This window comes from Triturus cristatus, chromosome 1_2 (assembly GCF_964204655.1).
Source record: "Triturus cristatus chromosome 1_2, aTriCri1.1, whole genome shotgun sequence".
NCBI lineage: Eukaryota > Metazoa > Chordata > Amphibia > Caudata > Salamandridae > Triturus > Triturus cristatus.
In genome coordinates, this window is record NC_140580.1 from 1122226799 (window position 1) to 1122245415 (window position 18617).

At 45.6% G+C, this 18617-nt stretch overlaps 1 protein-coding gene across 6 annotated transcripts in view; it reads left to right on the forward strand.

The window, feature by feature from the left end:
* Positions 1–18617, forward strand: part of PBX3 (PBX homeobox 3) — a 416653-nt gene that overhangs the window by 283419 nt on the left and 114617 nt on the right. For all 6 annotated transcript variants that reach the window (XR_014964693.1, XR_014964699.1, XM_085613810.1 and 3 more), the window contains exon 3: positions 12132–12373. Coding sequence is in view for 4 of the 6 variants with exons in the window: in XM_085613810.1 (XP_085469936.1) it covers positions 12132–12373 (242 nt within the window). In the remaining 2 variants the exon portion in view is untranslated. The remainder of the gene's footprint in view (positions 1–12131; positions 12374–18617) is intronic.

Consider the following 18617-nt stretch of genomic DNA (forward strand, 5'->3'; position numbering starts at 1 on the left):
CCTTAGGGCGAGAGTGGACCTCTGTATGGTGTTTTGGAACAGTGCGGCATTGACAAGAATGTGTCTTAGGGCGAGAGTGGACCTCAGTATGGGGGAGAGATCACACGTGTGGTCACTGCTCCCCACCCATCAGCCTGTGGGAGAGATCAGCTGTGTGGTCACTGCTCCCCAAACAGAAGCTGTTGGGAGAGAAGACGTGTGGTCACTGCTCCCCACTTAGCAGCCGGTGGGAGGGATCACACATGTGGTCACTGCTCCCCACCCAGCAGCCTGTGGGGGAGAGATCACACATGTGGTCACTGCTCCCCACCCAGCCGCCTGTGGGAGAGATCACGTGTGGTCACTGCTCCCCACTTAGCAGCCGGTGGGAGAGATCACACGTGTGGTCACTGCTTCCCACCCAGCAGCCTGTGGGAGAGATCACACGTGTGGTCACTGCTCCTGATCTAGCATGAGTTGGGAGAGATCACATGTGGTCACTGCTCCCCACCCAGCAGCCTGTGGGAGAGATCACGTGTGTGGTCACTGCTCCCCACCCATCAGCCTGTGGGAGAGATCACGTGTGTGGTCTCTGCTCCCCACCCAGCAGCCTGTGGGAGAGATCACACGTGTGGTCACTGCTCCCCACCCATCAGCCTGTGGGAGAGATCAGCTGTGTGGTCACTGCTCCCCAACCAGAAGCCGTTGGGAGAGATCACGTGTGGTCACTGCTCTCCACCCAGCAGCCAGTGGGAGAGATCACACGTGTGGTCATTGCTCCCCACCCAGCAGCTCGTGGGCGAGATCACGTGTGTGGTCACTGCTCCCCATCCAGCAGCCTGTGGGAGAGATCACATGTGGTCACTGCTCCCCACCCAGCAGCCTGTGGGAGAGATCACGTGTGTGGTCACTGCTCCTCACCCATCAGCCTGTGGGAGAGATCACGTGTGTGGTATCTGCTCCCCACCCAGCAGCCTGTGGGAGAGATCACACGTGTGGTCACTGCTCCCCACCCATCAGCCTGTGGGAGAGATCAGCTGTGTGGTCACTGCTCCCCAACCAGAAGCCGTTGGGAGAGATCACGTGTGGTCACTGCTCTCCACCCAGCAGCCAGTGGGAGAGATCACACGTGTGGTCATTGCTCCCCACCCAGCAGCTCATGGGCGAGATCACGTGTGTGGTCACTGCTCCCCATCCAGCAGCCCGTGGGAGAGATCACGTGTGTGGTCACTGCTCCCCATCCAGCAGCCCGTGGGAGAGATCACGTGTGTGGTCACTGCTCCCCCCCCAGTAGCCGTTGGGAGAGAGATCCGCTTGGGAAGGGGCGCTCTACTCAGAGCCCTGAGCAGAAGGGAGCGAATAATACACTCCTGGATTGACAGTTTATGTGTTGCAAGTGAAGGCAATGGACTTGGGGAAAGGCATTACAGGGAATAATCTAGTCATATCTTCAATTTAAACATCAGGGGAAATGTTTCCAAATCTTAAAGATTTATGAGTTTCCAGCCGGCCTCTCGCGGCCTGTAAACAATCCTCGCTCGCCGTCTTGGCTGCTGGATTTGGGCATCGCAGTAATCCTTCCCTGCCTCCGATTTGCCAAATAGAAAGGGACACATATGATAAAAATGTCAGCGCACTCTACATGTCAGAGCGCTAACAGGATTACACGTCAGTTCTTAATGTCGCGCTCTGTTTTGCTCGCCATGAATGGCTGCATTATTGCTCACAGGAACCTCGCCGTAATATATGGTAAGAGACAAGTAGCTCTTTATGGCCACTGATTATTCGCTTTGAATGAAACCTGTGATTTATGTCCATTTAACTGAAAAGCCTTGTAAATTCCCAGTGCTGCATTTTTCCTCAGCAGAGAATGAGTCAAGCGAAAGTGACAAGTAGGTTGGCGTGGAAATGTGCAGTGCATGGCGGAGTTATATTTAATATACCTGACATGAAAAGCGCGCACTCACCGGCAGCGCCCTAAGGAAGAGTGAAGGAGACATTAGCATGCCATATGTCTGCCACGTTTAGTGTGATCGTCGACGAGGCCAGCCCCAAACACGCCTACACTGAATGCAGCGCCTTGAAAGCAAACGCTGCTTCGCCCTTTAGCAGCAATGCGCGGATGGAATCCGTGTCACAGATGTGTGTACCGCCATCAGAGGGATGGTGTGATGCATATGGCTGCACAAGGGAATGCTTGCACATCCATTCGCATTCCTTAGGATAAGTATCTTTGTATGCATGTGGGTTATTTATACCTGCAGTGGTAACTCAGATTTTAATATCACACCTGCTGTTAACTTCTCTTCAAATGCATCAAATAATGAGAGAGAGAGAGAGAGAAATAGGGAAAGAGAGCAAGGCAGAGAGAAAGAAGGTGGGTGCGTGCCCGCACGTGTCTGTCTTTTGAGAATGATTCATGAGACTTTTTGGCCTTTCTAGGCGCTGTACAAACAACGGGATTTAGTACTCAATTTACTGACCTCCCACAGACCTTGATGGCAGGGCTTTAAGTGGGATGAAAAAACTAGGGGTCTCGCGAAGGGGCGTGTCCGATGTTTTTAAGGGCGTGGCTTACGCACCTAAGCTACAACTCTGTGGTTCGCACAGTGTGCCACCTGAGTGGGATTTTGCGATTTCTGTCATTGCACCCAGATATATAATACAACAAATAACATTACTCTTAGAACAAGCCAGAACTATTGGGTTTGTCAATGGTTGTTAGTTGCATAAGATAAATAAGCAACAACTAAGACTTCATTCTATAGAATATTAAACATGTTCAGTTGTGAAATGCTGGGACTGTGAAACAACTAAACAGAGTCTCTTTGAATTTACATCAAAGGCAGGGAAGGGCAGCACTGCTGCAGAGTTAAGATTTTTTTTTTCACCCTAAGGGTTAGGGCAAAAAAATGGAGAGCCCGGTAGCGACCCGTCTCGGCACCTGCTCTTTAGAATTGGCCGTGCTGAGCACCAGCAGGACCCGGCCGACTTAAAGCCCAGCTTATTGGAATTCGAGCTGCACCTCACAGCAAATATCAGCGGCGAGTGTATAACCAGCAAAGCCACTGTTCTGTCAATCTGAGATGTGAAGGACAGCAGGTGGAAATGGAGCGACTCCCTTCTGTGCTTTTATTGCACTGCGGCACTTGGTACATTAAAGAGACAACCAACCCACTGTAATGTACATTCAGAGAAACACATCAACACACAATTATTGTTGGCGGCTGTAGATATATATATATACATTCATTTTTTTTCTTTTTTGAGAAAGGCGTGGGTGCCGATAGGCGTCTGTCCGGTGTTTTAACGTGTTGGCCTAATTTAAAGTCATAAGAATATTCCTGGCATGCGCTACATTGCTTGTGGTCCACCTTCACCTTCACAACGAGACCACCTTCGTGAAATACACGCACACACACACACACACATATATATATATATATATACTCACACACACATATTTATATTTGCATATATGTATATATATATATATTTTTTTTAATGTTACTGTTTGAAAAAAAACCGGAGAGCTCTGTCCTCCTTCCTTGTGCCCGAAAAAACTACTCTGCTGCAGGGCCGCCATCAGAGGCCAGCGCCGCGGTGTGTGGTGCTGGGTTACCACGGGCAGTGCCCCGAGTGTGCCCCTGGGCTCTTCGGGGTCAGCCATTCATTGTGTGTACAATATTGTCCCGTTGGCAAGGATACCAGGCGGCCAGGTTGTAACCGGCCTATTTATAATTCAGCAGCCGGCCCGTGCATTAATGAACCCGTAATGAGCTGCTGTGAAGACTGAATTAAGCGGCGCCGCAATCAGCCCGCGAGAGTGGCCGTCCGCGCGGCACCTCTGCAGCATGCCATGGGGATGAAGGGGAAGGTTTGTACTGATTCGGACCTGCAGCCTCGTTTGTGGACACTTTCCAATTCCCCTCCCCCCCCCCTTGTCTGTGAGGGCAGGAGCTCAGCACGCTGAAAGAGAGCTAAATAGGATCTGGTGGAAGAAAGGCAGAACCCGCTTCATTCTTAAAGAAGTTTCCGAGTCTGTTTCCGCCCTTTGTCTAAGTGGGCATTGTGGCTCCACGCGCTTCCAAAACTGCAGCGAATAGCTTCATATTAACTTCAGTTTGTGAGTGCACAGCTGGCGCTAAAACACTTACCCAGACTCACCAGGCCTTGTAATCTGCGAATGAAATCCGTCTGTAGGTTTGAGAATTGCCTTCTGCGTTTTAAACCCCTCGAAACAGTAGCAGCCAGCTTGCCTTTTTTATGTTTCATTTCACGCTGCAGGTGTCCTTTTTCTAAGCACTGTAAATGCAAGATATTCCCATTAACTAACGCTACACAGTCCACCACCTTCGGAAGCTTGCCTTACTGCCTGAACTAACAGTCAACCAACATGTCTTTGTCATAACTTTTCATTTGCAGTTTTGTCATGCGGTGATGTGCCAATATGTTTTAAAGGCCACAATGAAAACAACGCCAACTAGACAGCAAAAACTAAGGCGCATTGCCCTAAAAATGAGACCAAATAGGGGTTTACCTTAATGTGGCCGGGCATGTTCTTTATCAAGAACTAATGCACATAAACACGATTTTTCGAAAACTAAATGACTACTCTTATCGTCAATACGTAATTGTGGAACGGTGTACCCATTTTTTGTCCCACTTCAATAGTGAGCCCTCAGTTGGACACATCTAGGTACTGTAGATTACCATTCGATGATATGGGGTTTAATGTATGGAAGGGATTGAACTGTTCGATCTCTATGAGGAGTGCGTTGATACATCAGGGACGGACCCTTTATCTTCACCACTGCCTCAGCCACCAGATTCCCCCACACCTCCTCCTCCATGAGACCTGCTTCCTAATCAGCACCTTAGTGATCAGCCAGTGCCTCCTCGAGGGACTCCCAGGGGCGCAGCAAGGTCAGGTGGTACCCGGTGCGGAACACGTACAAATACAAACCAATAGCATCCATCATAACGTTTACGTTACTTACCAAACACAGCATCATAGAGAAGAGGATGATCACAATGAATCAATGAACTAAAAAAAGTAACAAAAATAAATCCAGCACAGGACTTACAAGCTTCAGTAATAACGCACAACTAACTCAACAGGATGACGTGGGGTGACTGACCGGCCGGCAGCAGATAGGATTGGTTGCGGGTTGAGTGACGATGAGTCACTGGTTGTTTACATCTTGCTCGAGTACAAACTGCAGAGACAGAATTCAGCGGAAAGAAACACCCCCTCCCCTTCCTTATCCATACGCCCTCCACCACACAGCGCCAAGTTCAGCCGCGTTTCGTAGTGTTTGTTGGCTAAACTAAAATGTTTCAAGACGTATTATGTTGACTTGTTGAGGTTAATTAATTATCAGACGAAGTTATTAAACTCGTTTTAAATCTATATATTTAAAAAAAAGTGTTGTGAGCCCCCAATTTCTAAAAAAGAATTTAAAATACATGTTTTTGCCATTTTGTCACCCCCCTCAGTGATAACACCCGGGGCGGCCCGCACCCACCGCATCCCCCTTCCTACGCTAGTGGGGACTCCCATGACAAGAGCACTCTTCACCCTTTAGGTATCTAGTGCCTCCTCGAGGGACTCCCACTGCGAGAGCACTCTTCACCTTTAGGTATCTAGTGCCCCCTCTAGGGACTCCCACTACGAGAGCACTCTTCACCCTTTAGGTATCTTGTGCCTCCTCAAGGGACTCCCACCACAAGAGCACTCTTCACCCTTTAGGTATCTAGTGCCTCGTCGAGGGACTCCCTCCATGAGAGCACTCGTCACCCTTTAGATATCTAGTGCCTCCTCGAGGGACTCCCACCACGAGAGCACTCTTCACCCTTTAGGTATCTAGTGCCCCCTCGAGGGACTCCCACCACGAGAGCACTCTTCACCCTTTAGGTATCGAGTGCCTCCTCGAGAGACTCCACCAAAAGAGCACTCTTCACCCTCTAGGTAGCCAGATGCGTTCTTGAGGGACTCCCACCACGAGAGCACTCTTCACCCTTTAGTATCTAGTTCCTCCTCGAGAGACTCTCACCACAAGAGCACTCTTCACCCTTTAGGTATCTAGTGCCTCCTCGAGGGACTCCCACCACGAGAGCACTCTTCACCCTTTAGGTATCTTGTGCCTCCTCAAGGGACTCCCACCACAAGAGCCCTCTTCACCCTTTAGGTATTGAGTGCCTCCTCGAGGGACTCCCACCACGAGAGCACTCTTCACCCTTTAGGTATCTAGTGCCTCGAGGGACTCCCACTACGAGAGCACTCTTCACCCTTTAGGTATCTAGTGCCCCCTCGAGGGACTCCCACCACGAGAGCACTCTTCACCCTTTAGGTATCGAGTGCCTCCTCGAGAGACTCCACCAAAAGAGCACTCTTCACCCTCTAGGTAGCCAGATGCGTTCTTGAGGGACTCCCACCACGAGAGCACTCTTCACCCTTTAGTATCTAGTTCCTCCTCGAGAGACTCCCACCACAAGAGCACTCTTAAACCTTTAGGTAGCCAGTGCCTCCTCGAGGGACTCCCACCACGAGAGCACTCTTCACCCTTTAGGTATCTAGTGCCTCCTCGAGGGACTACCACCACGAGAGCACTCTTCACCCTTTAGATATCTAGTGCCTCCTCGAGGGACTCCCACCACAAGAGCACTCTTCACCCTTTAGGTATCTAGTGCCCCCTCGAGGGACTCCCACCACGAGAGCACTCTTCACCCTTTAGGTATCTAGTGCCTCCTGAAGGGACTCCCACCACAAGAGCACTCTTCACCCTTTAGTATCTAGTTCCTCCTCGAGAGACTCTCACCACAAGAGCACTCTTCACCCTTTAGGTATCTAGTGCCTCCTGAAGGGACTCCCACCACAAGAGCACTCTTCAACCTTTAGGTATCTAGTGCCTCGTCGAGGGACTCCCTCCATGAGAGCACTCGTCACCCTTTAGGTATCTAGTGCCTCCTGAAGGGACTCCCACCACGAGAGCACTCTTCACCCTTTAGGTATCTAGTGCCTCCTCGAGGGACACCCACCACGAGAGCACTCTGCACCCTTTAGGTATCTAGTGCCTCCTGAAGGGACTCCCACCACAAGAGCACTCTTCACCCTTTAGGTATCTTGTGCCTCCTCAAGGGACTCCCACCACGAGAGCACTCTTCACCCTTTAGGTATCTAGTGCCTCCTGAAGGGACTCCCACCACAAGAGCACTCTTCAACCTTTAGGTATCTAGTGCCTCGTCGAGGGACTCCCTCCATGAGAGCACTCGTCACCCTTTAGATATCTAGTGCCTCCTCGAGGGACTCCCACCACGAGAGCACTCTTCACCCTTTAGGTATCTAGTGCCTCCTCGAGGGACTCCCACCACGACAGCACTCTTCACCGTTTAGGTATCCAGTGCCTCGTCGAGAGACTCCCACCACAAGAGCACTCTTCACCCTCTAGGTAGCCAGATGCCTTCTTGAGGGACTCCCACCACGAGAGCACTCTTCACCCTTTAGTATCTAGTTCCTCCTCGAGAGACTCTCACCACAAGAGCACTCTTAAACCTTTAGGTAGCCAGTGCCTCCTCGAGGGACTCCCTCCACAAGAGCACTCGTCACCCTTTAGGCAGCTCAGTGCCTCCTCGAGGGACTCCTACCATGAGGGCACTCGTCACCCTTTAGGTAGCCAGTGCCTCCTCGAGGGACTCCCTCCACAAGAGCACTCGTCACCCTTTAGGCAGCTCAGTGCCTCCTCGAGGGACTCCTACCATGAGGGCACTCGTCACCCTTTAGGTAGCCAGTGCCTCCTAGAGGGACTCCCTCCACAAGAGCACTCGTCACCCTTTAGGCAGCTCAGTGTCTCATCGAGGGACTCCTACCATGAGGGCACTCGTCACCCTTTAGGTAGCCAGTGCCTCCTCGAGGGACTCCCTCCACAAGAGCACTCGTCACCCTTTAGGCAGCTCAGTGCCTCCTAGAGGGACTCCTACCATGAGGGCACTCGTCACCCTTTAGGTAGCCAGTGCCTCCTAGAGGGACTCCCTCCACAAGAGCACTCGTCACCCTTTAGGCAGCTCAGTGCCTCCTCGAGGGACTCCTACCATGAGGGCACTCGTCACCCTTTAGGTAGCCAGTGCCTCCTCGAGGGACTCCCTCCACAAGAGCACTCGTCACCCTTTAGGCAGCTCAGTGCCTCCTTGAGGGACTCCTACCATGAGGGCACTCGTCACCCTTTAGGTAGCCAGTGCCTCCTAGAGGGAGACCTACCACGAGCGCGCCCATCACCCTTCAGGTAGCAAGGTTACGCCCTCCTCACCCTCCATTACTCTCCTCTCACCCTCATCTCTTTCTCCTTCTCACTTATTAACAACACCCACAGTGCCCTAACATGTTTACTGTTTAATAGTTCTCATGTGTGTTTTTCCACTTACTTTGGTGCAAGCTGAAGTCTTATTTCTGCTGCTGTATGTGCCAAATGCAGATACCTTTGATTGGCGTGCACTTTACAAGACTATATAAATATAAATATAAAGTCCTGACAAGTTGACACAGAAACAAAGTGGAGAGTTACAGTTTTAGAAACCGTAGTAGAGCTCAGAATTCCCCCAAAGTTCAATCTATGGATAGGAGGTCTTGCTTCCCATTTTAAGTCCCGTAGGATTCTTTACTCTCCCATGCAGAACAAAATGACTTAAAGAAATTACACAAACCTGGCATGAAAGTAGATCTTTACTCAAGGAAGTGCCTTTGTTAGGTTTGATTTTAATCTGTTCGGTATGTTTTGAGACATTAGTGTTTGAAATTTGAATATTTGTTTTACAGACTTGCCACATTTAAAAGATAGAGATATCTGAACGATAACATTGCAGATCTTTTGCGGATTCACAAATGCTATTTGGTCCCATCATCCAGTGCAGATTTGCCAGTCTAGTTGCACATTCATAAATGTGCTGCATTCTGATTGGCTGGCTGTAACAGACATTTTTCAGTTACGCCCACAAATAACGTAAACAGTGCAAATAGCCCTCTGTTTGGAAAAATGAAAACAAAAATCAGATATGGGGGTGGGGTGAGCCTACCATGACCCCAGGTCTATGTGTGGGGCCCTCAAAGGGATCCTTTTAGAATTAATGGAATTGTTTTTTCATAGTGGGATTCCCAAATGTTGTGCCGGATTTATTAAATCTAGTCCCACTGCTGTGCTTGGTCAACTGTCACACACGGGGTTTGGCACAGGGCCTTGTTGAAGGTCTGGTCTTCCAGCAAACTCTCTGCTACACACGCCTTACTCAGTAGGGGTTGGCTAGCTGTGGCGGGTTGAGCGTTAGGCCAGGTTCTTTGGCCATGCACAGTGGGGGTTGCCTCCCTAGGCAGGTTGGACACAAAAAACCATTGCATTACCTTATGGTTAAAAAATCCTGTAAATGCACTTAAATAAACTTAGATTAAAGTGAAGTTTTGGTTATATCACTTTAATGTATGCTTAGAATATCATTTTATAACACATCTAATGTATAGCTATAGTTGCAAATTAAATCTGAAAAAAAAACACTGACATTCACAAGCTATGGCTAGGACCACAATCCATAGCATGCAAAATAGACAGGCAAAAGCCTAACTCACGTGTGAAATGCAGTGTTTAGGGAAGGAGCAGAATGGGTGGAGGGGAAGCAACAGGGAGTGGGTGGAGGGGAAGCAACAGGGAGTGGGCAGTGGCAAAGGAGCAGGGAGGCACTTGAGGCTGGGTGCAGGGAGGCCTTTAAAAAGTAATAAAAGCCAGCAGCAGATGAATAAAGCAATGGACACATTTGGGGAGAGGGAAAAGGGAGCAAAACTGAGTGGTGCCAAGGGGGAGCAGTTTTGTGGGAAAATAGCACACAAGGGAGATAGCCAGGAAATTCATGCACTCTCGAAAGCTAAAGAAAAAAAGTTCCCTGAATGGGAGTAGTGGAAGGATACAAGAGAACCAATAAAAAGGATGGTAAGGAGGTTATGCTCCAGGGATTGACAAACATGGGAAAGTGAAAGAAAGCCATTGAATAAGAAACAGGTAAATAAGAGTGACAAGAAAGTCAACCAATAATAGGCAGTGGGCGGAGTCTAGGCCCATTGGAAGTTTTTACAAGCTTTTGGTGTGGTCTTCAAGAGGCTTTCACTTCCAGACAGCTAAAAGCTGTCTGCTAGATGAGACCCAAAAACAACAGTGCATATTTCTCTAACAGTTTAAACATAATATTTTGGATTATGCCTTTCTGTAGGCCAGGCTTGATTACTTTTGCCAACATTTTTCGCCTTACCTTTTCTGAATCTTGCCCAGTGTCTCTCGGCTTAGGAAATGTCAGCGTTTGGATCTGAAAGCAGAAATGAGGCCTTGTGTCCCTTGGTGCAGGCTTTATCGTAACTAAAGTCAATGTCTGTTTGTTGGTGGGCATTGTGGGCAATAGTTCTAAAGTCACAAATACACATAGTGATTGTGGACATTTTTCTTTTCAACATACATTTCATTATCGGAAGTTGGTAGTGCAAAGGATTTAATTCTTCAGGCACAATGTTCTCCTAGTGGGCTTGTACTTGGCTTTGGACAACATCCTAAATAGCAGGGTAAGCCTTCCTTCGATTGCCTTATAATTATGGTCACTTACTTTATAATCACTTTCCAGCATCTGTGTTAACTATGATGATGCTATGCTCTTGATATCCAGGGCTTCACAAGTCCACAGAGTGCTGCGTGGATTTGAAAGGGACGCTTACTGATTTAAAAGACTACTCTGTCCAAATGTCTTCTATCATTTGAAAAAAGCTTATTTTCAGTTGATCAGATAACTTCAGATATTTATGCAGGAATGATTATCTCTGTGGTTTAGAACCAAGCAAGAAAAGGATTTTTTTATTTGCAGCTTTTTTCCTTTATCACAGGTGGCTGTCTTGCTTCGTTCTGTTTGCCACCTCATTATCAAATTCGTAGCAATTTGTTTTCTTTATAGCATGCTTTCAAGGCTTTCAGCTGAGTCTGTAGTGTTTTTGTTGTGGTAGGAAGCAGGACTGATTCAGATGCTTAGAACTAAATAGGTACTTACTACCATATCAGGAAAGGGAATAGGAATATAATCGCAGTTAGCATTAAAAAGTAAAGTATTGTGAACAAACCCCACATAACTGGCCTGTTTATTAGCTATATGGCTTTGATTACCCAGTCAAAATATTCTTCCATCTGGATTTCTTAATTAAACTTTACAGTATTTTCAGAGGCCCTTCTTTTCTGTTTCCATCAACACTTTGCTTCTCTCTTCTTACTATTTGAGTGTCTACCTCCCTCTTTCCTTCACAGTGTGTTTCTTTCTGATCAACCCTGCAAGCTCAAAGAAGACCTAGAGCTGCTCCTTTCTGGAGCTGATTTTTTCTGTACCTATGTCCTAACTGCGATGACCCGGCGAAATCCAAATATGTTATGTGTATTTGTAAAGTGCTCGATCACCCGCAAGGGTATCCTGGCGCAGAGTAGGTATGTGTGCCGAGCCCCACCTATGGTCGATTGATTAATTGCAAAGCTAGGTTTTCAGCTCCTTGTGGAAGTCAAGAAATTCAAGGATTTCAAAACAGGACCAGTAATGAGAGTTACTGGCTTCATCGGGATAGCAAACTGTGGTGTTTCCCACAGAGATGGAACACACAACTGTGTGAAACATCCTAAAATATAAAGGAAACAGCATGAAAACAACAATTACTGCGTGATATTCCATAAAAACAAGTAATATCTGATTATCCCTGACCCCAACGATTGCAAGGGTCCAAGTAACTGTAATTCCAGGAGCAGGAAAAAGACGGAGATTGTTCTTGGAAACTCATCATGAGGCTAATAGTGTACGTTTCGGAAAATATTTTATATGCTCTAAACATTACTGCAAGAAAATGAGTCTTTCTTCCATCTAAAAAGTACAAGGGTTCAGTTTCTGTATATCACCAACTGTTGAGAAGCTTCACAGTAGAAATTTTCTAAATACAATCTTTAAAAATGTATATAAGTATATTTAAAGCCGAAAAGTGAGTTTGTACTAGTAAAGTTGGATTATTGTTCAGTATGCTAAATTACTTTAATGCCTTGCCACAGCAATATTTGATTTGAACTCAGAATAATGTTCTTTTTTACATTTATTTTGTGTAGGCCTCAGTATTCGCGGAGCACAGGAAGAGGATCCCCCAGATCCGCAGCTAATGAGACTGGACAATATGCTTTTGGCAGAGGGAGTTTCGGGACCAGAAAAAGGTGGTGGATCAGCAGCAGCAGCTGCTGCGGCGGCCGCGTCCGGAGGGTCTTCTGATAATTCTATTGAACATTCCGATTACAGAGCCAAGCTGACGCAGATCAGACAGATATATCACACAGAGCTGGAGAAATACGAACAGGTCAGACATCTCGTTCATATTACATTTGGCTTCAGTCTTCTTTAGCTTCATAAAAGGTAGAAGTATAGACCTGCGTTCTCACAAGATCGAATGATGGATGAGATCTTTCCTTTTTGTACATTGTCTTCACTTGAGTGTCTTTGTATATTGGGCACTAAGTGACTGCAGTACAGAAAAACAGACTATTTAGGTGAGATTTGGGGTTCAAACATTGTTCTTTGTGAGGGGTTAGTGACAAAAATACTATAGTGTCCTTTACTTCATGCAGAAGAGTCTACCAGGCGTTATTCCACCAAATCATATTAGGACCTTCGTGATCAGGCTAGTTAGCACTAGAGGGTCCTAAGGAAAAAGTGCACTTTAAAACATGTATACATTGATAATATTACATAATACTTAGATTCTGATTGACAGAAATTCCACCCGTATGGGTAATCCAACATTTGGAGCGAACTTCCAACTGCTTTTGAGTTAAGATAGAATTCCATGAATGCTCCAAGGATGTTGAAACTGTCACGTTTTTGGGCAAGTACTCAGGGAATGGGAATATAGGGAGTGTATATTTCCAGGTGGCAAACTGCCTGCAGATGTTTGTGAATTACATAATTGAATATGTCCTGGTAATGTCTGCATTAAGTACCTTAGTAACACTTAAGTGCACAGATAGCTCTGTGAATCTGCCGAATACGTTTTGTGCAATTACCGAACCATTCCTTTTTGACACATGCACAATCATCACCGTTGAGTCATTAAAAGCAAACTGTAAATAACAAATGTATAATGTAGTTATCGTGGTATTCTCTAAAACAACATATTTTCAAATGGGGTTGTTGAGCAAGCTACAACATATTTTCTGTTGTTGAGTTACACTCCCATGTACCCATCTGCGTCTCCTTAATGTCCTCCTGCAGCTTCCACCCCTTCCATCACCAAAGTTCAGTTAATGATGATTTCATCAGGAGCGTTCTACCTTCCACCTGTATGTTTTTCATAAATGTATATTGAGAATTGTTCATAATGTACTCTGAAAGCTCTTCCTTGTTTTCTGAGGCAAGTCTTTGTAAGTAAAAAGATGAATTGAAAATGATATTTTACTCAACATGGAGATTAATGTAGAATCTACAGATTACATTTCTGATCGGAATTGCAAGTGACTTCCGAATTCCGTTTAATATCCACGTGAATCAAAGTAAACTGAAGAGGTCTCCTGCAGAAAGCTGTATGCCAAAGGTTGAATTTGTGAGCAAAATTTACAGATTACAATTCTCAGAGTGATGGTCTGCTGTGAATCCTGAAATGGCTCATAGTACAGAAAATGTGCAAACCATAGTGGAAAACTTTGACCTGCAATGGGCTCAAAGATCCAACCGAAAATCCACATATTTTTCATAGAATCAAAGTGGAAGCACTTGGATACGACCAACTTGGAGCTTTGCTGTTGTGCAGAATCAAGTGTTTGAATTTGCACTTGGCACCACCAAGGATTCTGCAGGACTTTATCCAGGCTTACTACTATTTTTTGGAGGCAGGAGTTAAACCTTACGCGAACACACACACACACACACACACTCTTACACAGACACACGTATATATCTATATACGCGTGTGTGCAGATATGTATGTATATATATATTCACATATATACATATATCAATAATTATATATACTTTAGGTTTTACGAAAGAGAAAGGCTGTCACTATTTTCCTGCACAATTCTATATGACTTAACAATTCTACCCTTCCTCGCTGGACATGCAACCACATATATTCCCAGGAGTGAGTTCGACCAGAACAGACGATCATGTAAATGAGGCGGTAATTTACTTTCAGTATGGTAACACAATCACTTTGCCTGAAGTGTAGGCATCTTTCTCAAGGATGTACCCAGATTTTAATTATCTAAATGTAAATACTTAACGAATTTTACTTAGAGTAATGAGCTAAAGTGCACACCACATAAATGAGATGTTCTAATTAATCATGTATGAACTACTGGTTTAAAGGAAAGCTCTCTGAATTCAGTGGATGTTGGGCTTTTGCCAACTTCCTAATCAATCCTTGCGTTCATAGATGGTTTCACTTGATACTGTGTCAGGCATTCAGCAAATGTTATAGGAACAGCACGAATTTGTACACGAAGAAAATGTTTAGTTTTAACCCTTTAACATTCGCACAATAGACCTCGAAACTGTTTTACTCCTAGCTTGGAGAAAGTAAAATAAAATTATACTATATAAGGGATATGAAAAGGCGAACTTCGCAGTCACACCAAAGCATCCACCAAAAAGCATGGGCAATGCCAATTGCTCTGGTGTTGCTACCGAGCCTTTTGACTTTGCCAGTGTTTGTTTTGTTTTGCTCTTGCTTTTATTAAACATTGCTGTGGGAGCTGCCGGGTCCTCATCAATAAAAAGAAACTGGAAAAATTTAACTTTTTCTTTGGTCTTAAAAAGCCCACTTTGCCATCTATCGTAGCCACTGGCACTGAGGTGAACCACATAGTGTGCTGGCTGCTCCTTGTGCAGGATGCTGCCATACACAGCGATGTTAGCCAATGGCTGAAATAGGCTGCCATGCACAGCGATGTTAGCCAATGGCTGAATTAGGCTGCCATACACAGCGATGTTAGCCAATGGCTGAAATAGGCTGCCATGCACAGCGATGTTAGCCAATGGCTGAAATAGGCTGCCATGCACAGCGATGTTAGCCAATGGCTGAAATAGGCTGCCATGCACAGCGATGTTAGCCAATGGCTGAAATAGGCTGCCATGCACAGCGATGTTAGCCAATGGCTGAAATAGGCTGCTATGCACAGCGATGTTAGCCAATGGCTGAAATAGGCTGCCATGCATAGCGATGTTAGCCAATGGCTGAAATAGGCTGCCATGCACAGCGATGTTAGCCAGTGGCTGAAATAGGCTGCCATGCACAGCGATGTTAGCCAATGGCTGAAATAGGCTGTCATGCACAACGATGTTAGCCAATGGCTGAAGTAGGTTGCCATGCACAGCGATGTTAGCCTATGGCTGAAGTAGGCTGACATGCACAGCGATGTTATCCAATGGTTGAAATAGGCTGCCATACACAGCGATGTTAGCCAATGGCTGAAATAGGCTGCCATACACAGTGATGTTAGCCAATGGCTGAAGTAGGCTGCCATACACAGCGATGTTAGCCAATGGCTGAAATAGGTTGCCATGCACAGCGATGTTATCCTATGGCTGAAGTAGCCTGACATACACAGCGATGTAAGCCAATGGATGAAGTAGGCTGCCATACACAGTGATGTTAGCCAATGGCTGAAGTAGGCTGACATGCACAGCGATGTTAGCCAATGGCTGAAATAGGCTGCCATGCACAGCGATGTTAGCCAATGGCTGAAGTAGCCTGACATACACAGCGATGTTAGCCAATGGCTGAAGTAGGCTGCCATGCACAGCGATGTTAGCCTATGGCTGAAGTAGGCTGACATGCACAGCGATTTTAGCCAATGGCTGAAGTAGGCTGCCATACACAGTGATGTTAACCAATGAGTGAAGTAGGCTGCCATACACAGTGATGTTAGCCTATGGCTGAAGTAGCCTGACATACACAGCGATGTTAGCCAATGGCTGAAGTAGGCTGCCATGCACAGCGATGTTAGCCTATGGCTGAAGTAGGCTGACATGCACAGTGATGTTAGCCAATGGCTGAAGTAGGCTGACATGCACAGCGATGTTAGCCAATGGCTGAAATAGGCTGCCATGCACAGCGATGTTAGCCAATGGCTGAAGTAGCCTGACATACACAGCGATGTTAGCCAATGGCTGAAGTAGGCTGCCATGCACAGCGATGTTAACCAATGAGTGAAGTAGGCTGCCATGCACAGCGATGTTAGCCTATGGCTGAAGTAGGCTGACATGCACAGAGATGTTAGCCAATGGCTGAGTAGGCTGCCATACACAGTGATGTTAACCAATGAGTGAAGTAGGCTGCCATACACAGTGATGTTAACCAATGGCTGAAGGAGGCTGGCCCTTTGCCCATGCTGTATGCTATAGTGTTGGAAATGTATGAACGACACAACAACAGACCATTGGAGAAAGAGGACACGGTTAAGGCCCTTCCCTACGAGTATGTTACTTAAACCAAAACGTCTCGGCTAACACCAGACCCAAACATTGAAGATTTGAATGACCCTATTTTTAATCACGTCATTAACACTTCCATTATTGTTTGACGATTATGATATTCAGCAGCTGGCTATGTTCCACGTACAGAAGAAACCATTCTCCATCAGACAGCTCCATGGCAAGCCATTGAAGCAAAGACGATGAGTGCACGGCATCTGCTGTGATGCTAGTGGGAGAGCTTCTTCTCGAATATACCTCTGGGTGGCACCAATGACGGGCATTACTCACAGAGAGCAACTCTTCCAGATTTGTCTCAAAAAGAAAGCTTCTCGTTCGCTTTTAAATGCTGGTCGAGATTCCTAGTTCACACCTAAAACCTGGCATCTAAAACCGGCCTATGTCCGTAGTATTTGCTGGGACACGCACATCATGTGCTTGATACTTGGCGCTTTGGAGCACTTTTATCCACACGCATCCCTCAACACATTTATAAAATGAGAAAATGTTGCATAGTAATCTTAAAGTTAAATGCCCTGCTCAGGGAAAGTAAGGAAACTTACTGAAAAGATTTTATTTGCAATGATTCATGTGTGCATGTAAAATTGTGCTATGCAGTGTTGCATGAGCCGTGCAGTACCGACATCAATTGAAAGTCGCCATGTGTTGAACGTGTAACCCGCTGCCACCCTTCCCACTTCGGTTGCCACTCCTGACTCAATATTTGTCAAGACAGTGGTGGTTCAGGTTGGATTGGCTAATTTAAAATAAATATATTAGATAAATTCACTGTCAGAGCTTGGATTATTAAAGTAAAGTAGATACATTTATTTATTGAATACTAAAAATCATTACAATATGTTTTAATCAAACAGTTGTCACACTCATCACTATTTCAAATTAAAATCAAGACAAATATAAAAATGACACAACCATTGAACACTGTTTTGATCAAAAGCAGCAGTGCATACATTCAATCGAGTTAATTAAAAAAAAAACTAGTATGTGTAGTAATATCAGGAATTACAGTAGAATGATGTTAAAAGTGCTTAAAATGTCAGCGCAGCTAAACATTATCAAAGTGATAATCATACAACAATACCAGACTGAATATGGCTTTAATTTGATATTAAAATACATTTGAGTTTTGTCAATGCAATCCAAACATTTGAAGCAAGTCTACTTTTCTAGAATCTTTTCAAGTTTCTATTTATGATTACAGTTAAGAAACCTAGGCCGTCAATGCCAAGTGTGCCATTAATTCATCAATGTTTATAATAAAATATATAATAATGAAAAATAACACATTTAAGTAGTATCAATAAGGGTCAAAACCATTCTACCGAATTCCGCTGCATTCCATTGTTCATCCAGGTATGGCCAGGTTTAGGCAGGATTCACAATGTTCCCAGCCAGGGTCAAAAACTTCACCAACTGACAGATTACTAGAATCGACCTGCCTGATAGACAGAATTTGACAGCTTCATGGCAGTTTCTTACTTCTGCGACTAAAAACAACAATGGTTTTAGCAGAAGTTGTCATGCCTGTAATAATCGTGGACAAGTACAAATTATGTGTGTTAAGAGATTGGATTATTCGTTTAGTAGGGGTGGCCACTGCCATTTTAATAAGCACAATCTGGGTAGATCAAAACACACTTCGAGCAGTAACAACAATTTAAACTCATGAACACAGCACAATAAAACCTATTTAGAAAAACAGAGAAGAGCCAAAAGACAGCAAGATATTTAACACACTGGGGATATGAATTTTTGAAATATTAAGAACAAAAAGTGCCTAGAAAAATGAAAATGCCATTGAAAAGCAACAGTTTGCGGTGGAGCAGGACCTAGGTGCAATTTCAGGTTGGTTGCGATGGAGCAGAGGTCGATTACACCAAGCAGGTTGCCCCGGTGAAATACTTTACTTTCATTCTCAGTTCTCCAACTGCTGGGAAAGTTCCTTCTGGTTGGTCCTTCTCAGGGTGGCTTCTGGGCTTCAGGCCTCTTTCTAGCCAGGTACCGGCTGAGTGCAGTCCTCTGTGGTCCTCTTGAACTTCATGGAATCAGGAGTCACTCTTTTTTCTGTTTCCCTGAAGCAGACAAGCATGAGGCCCACCACTTGACTTTTGGAG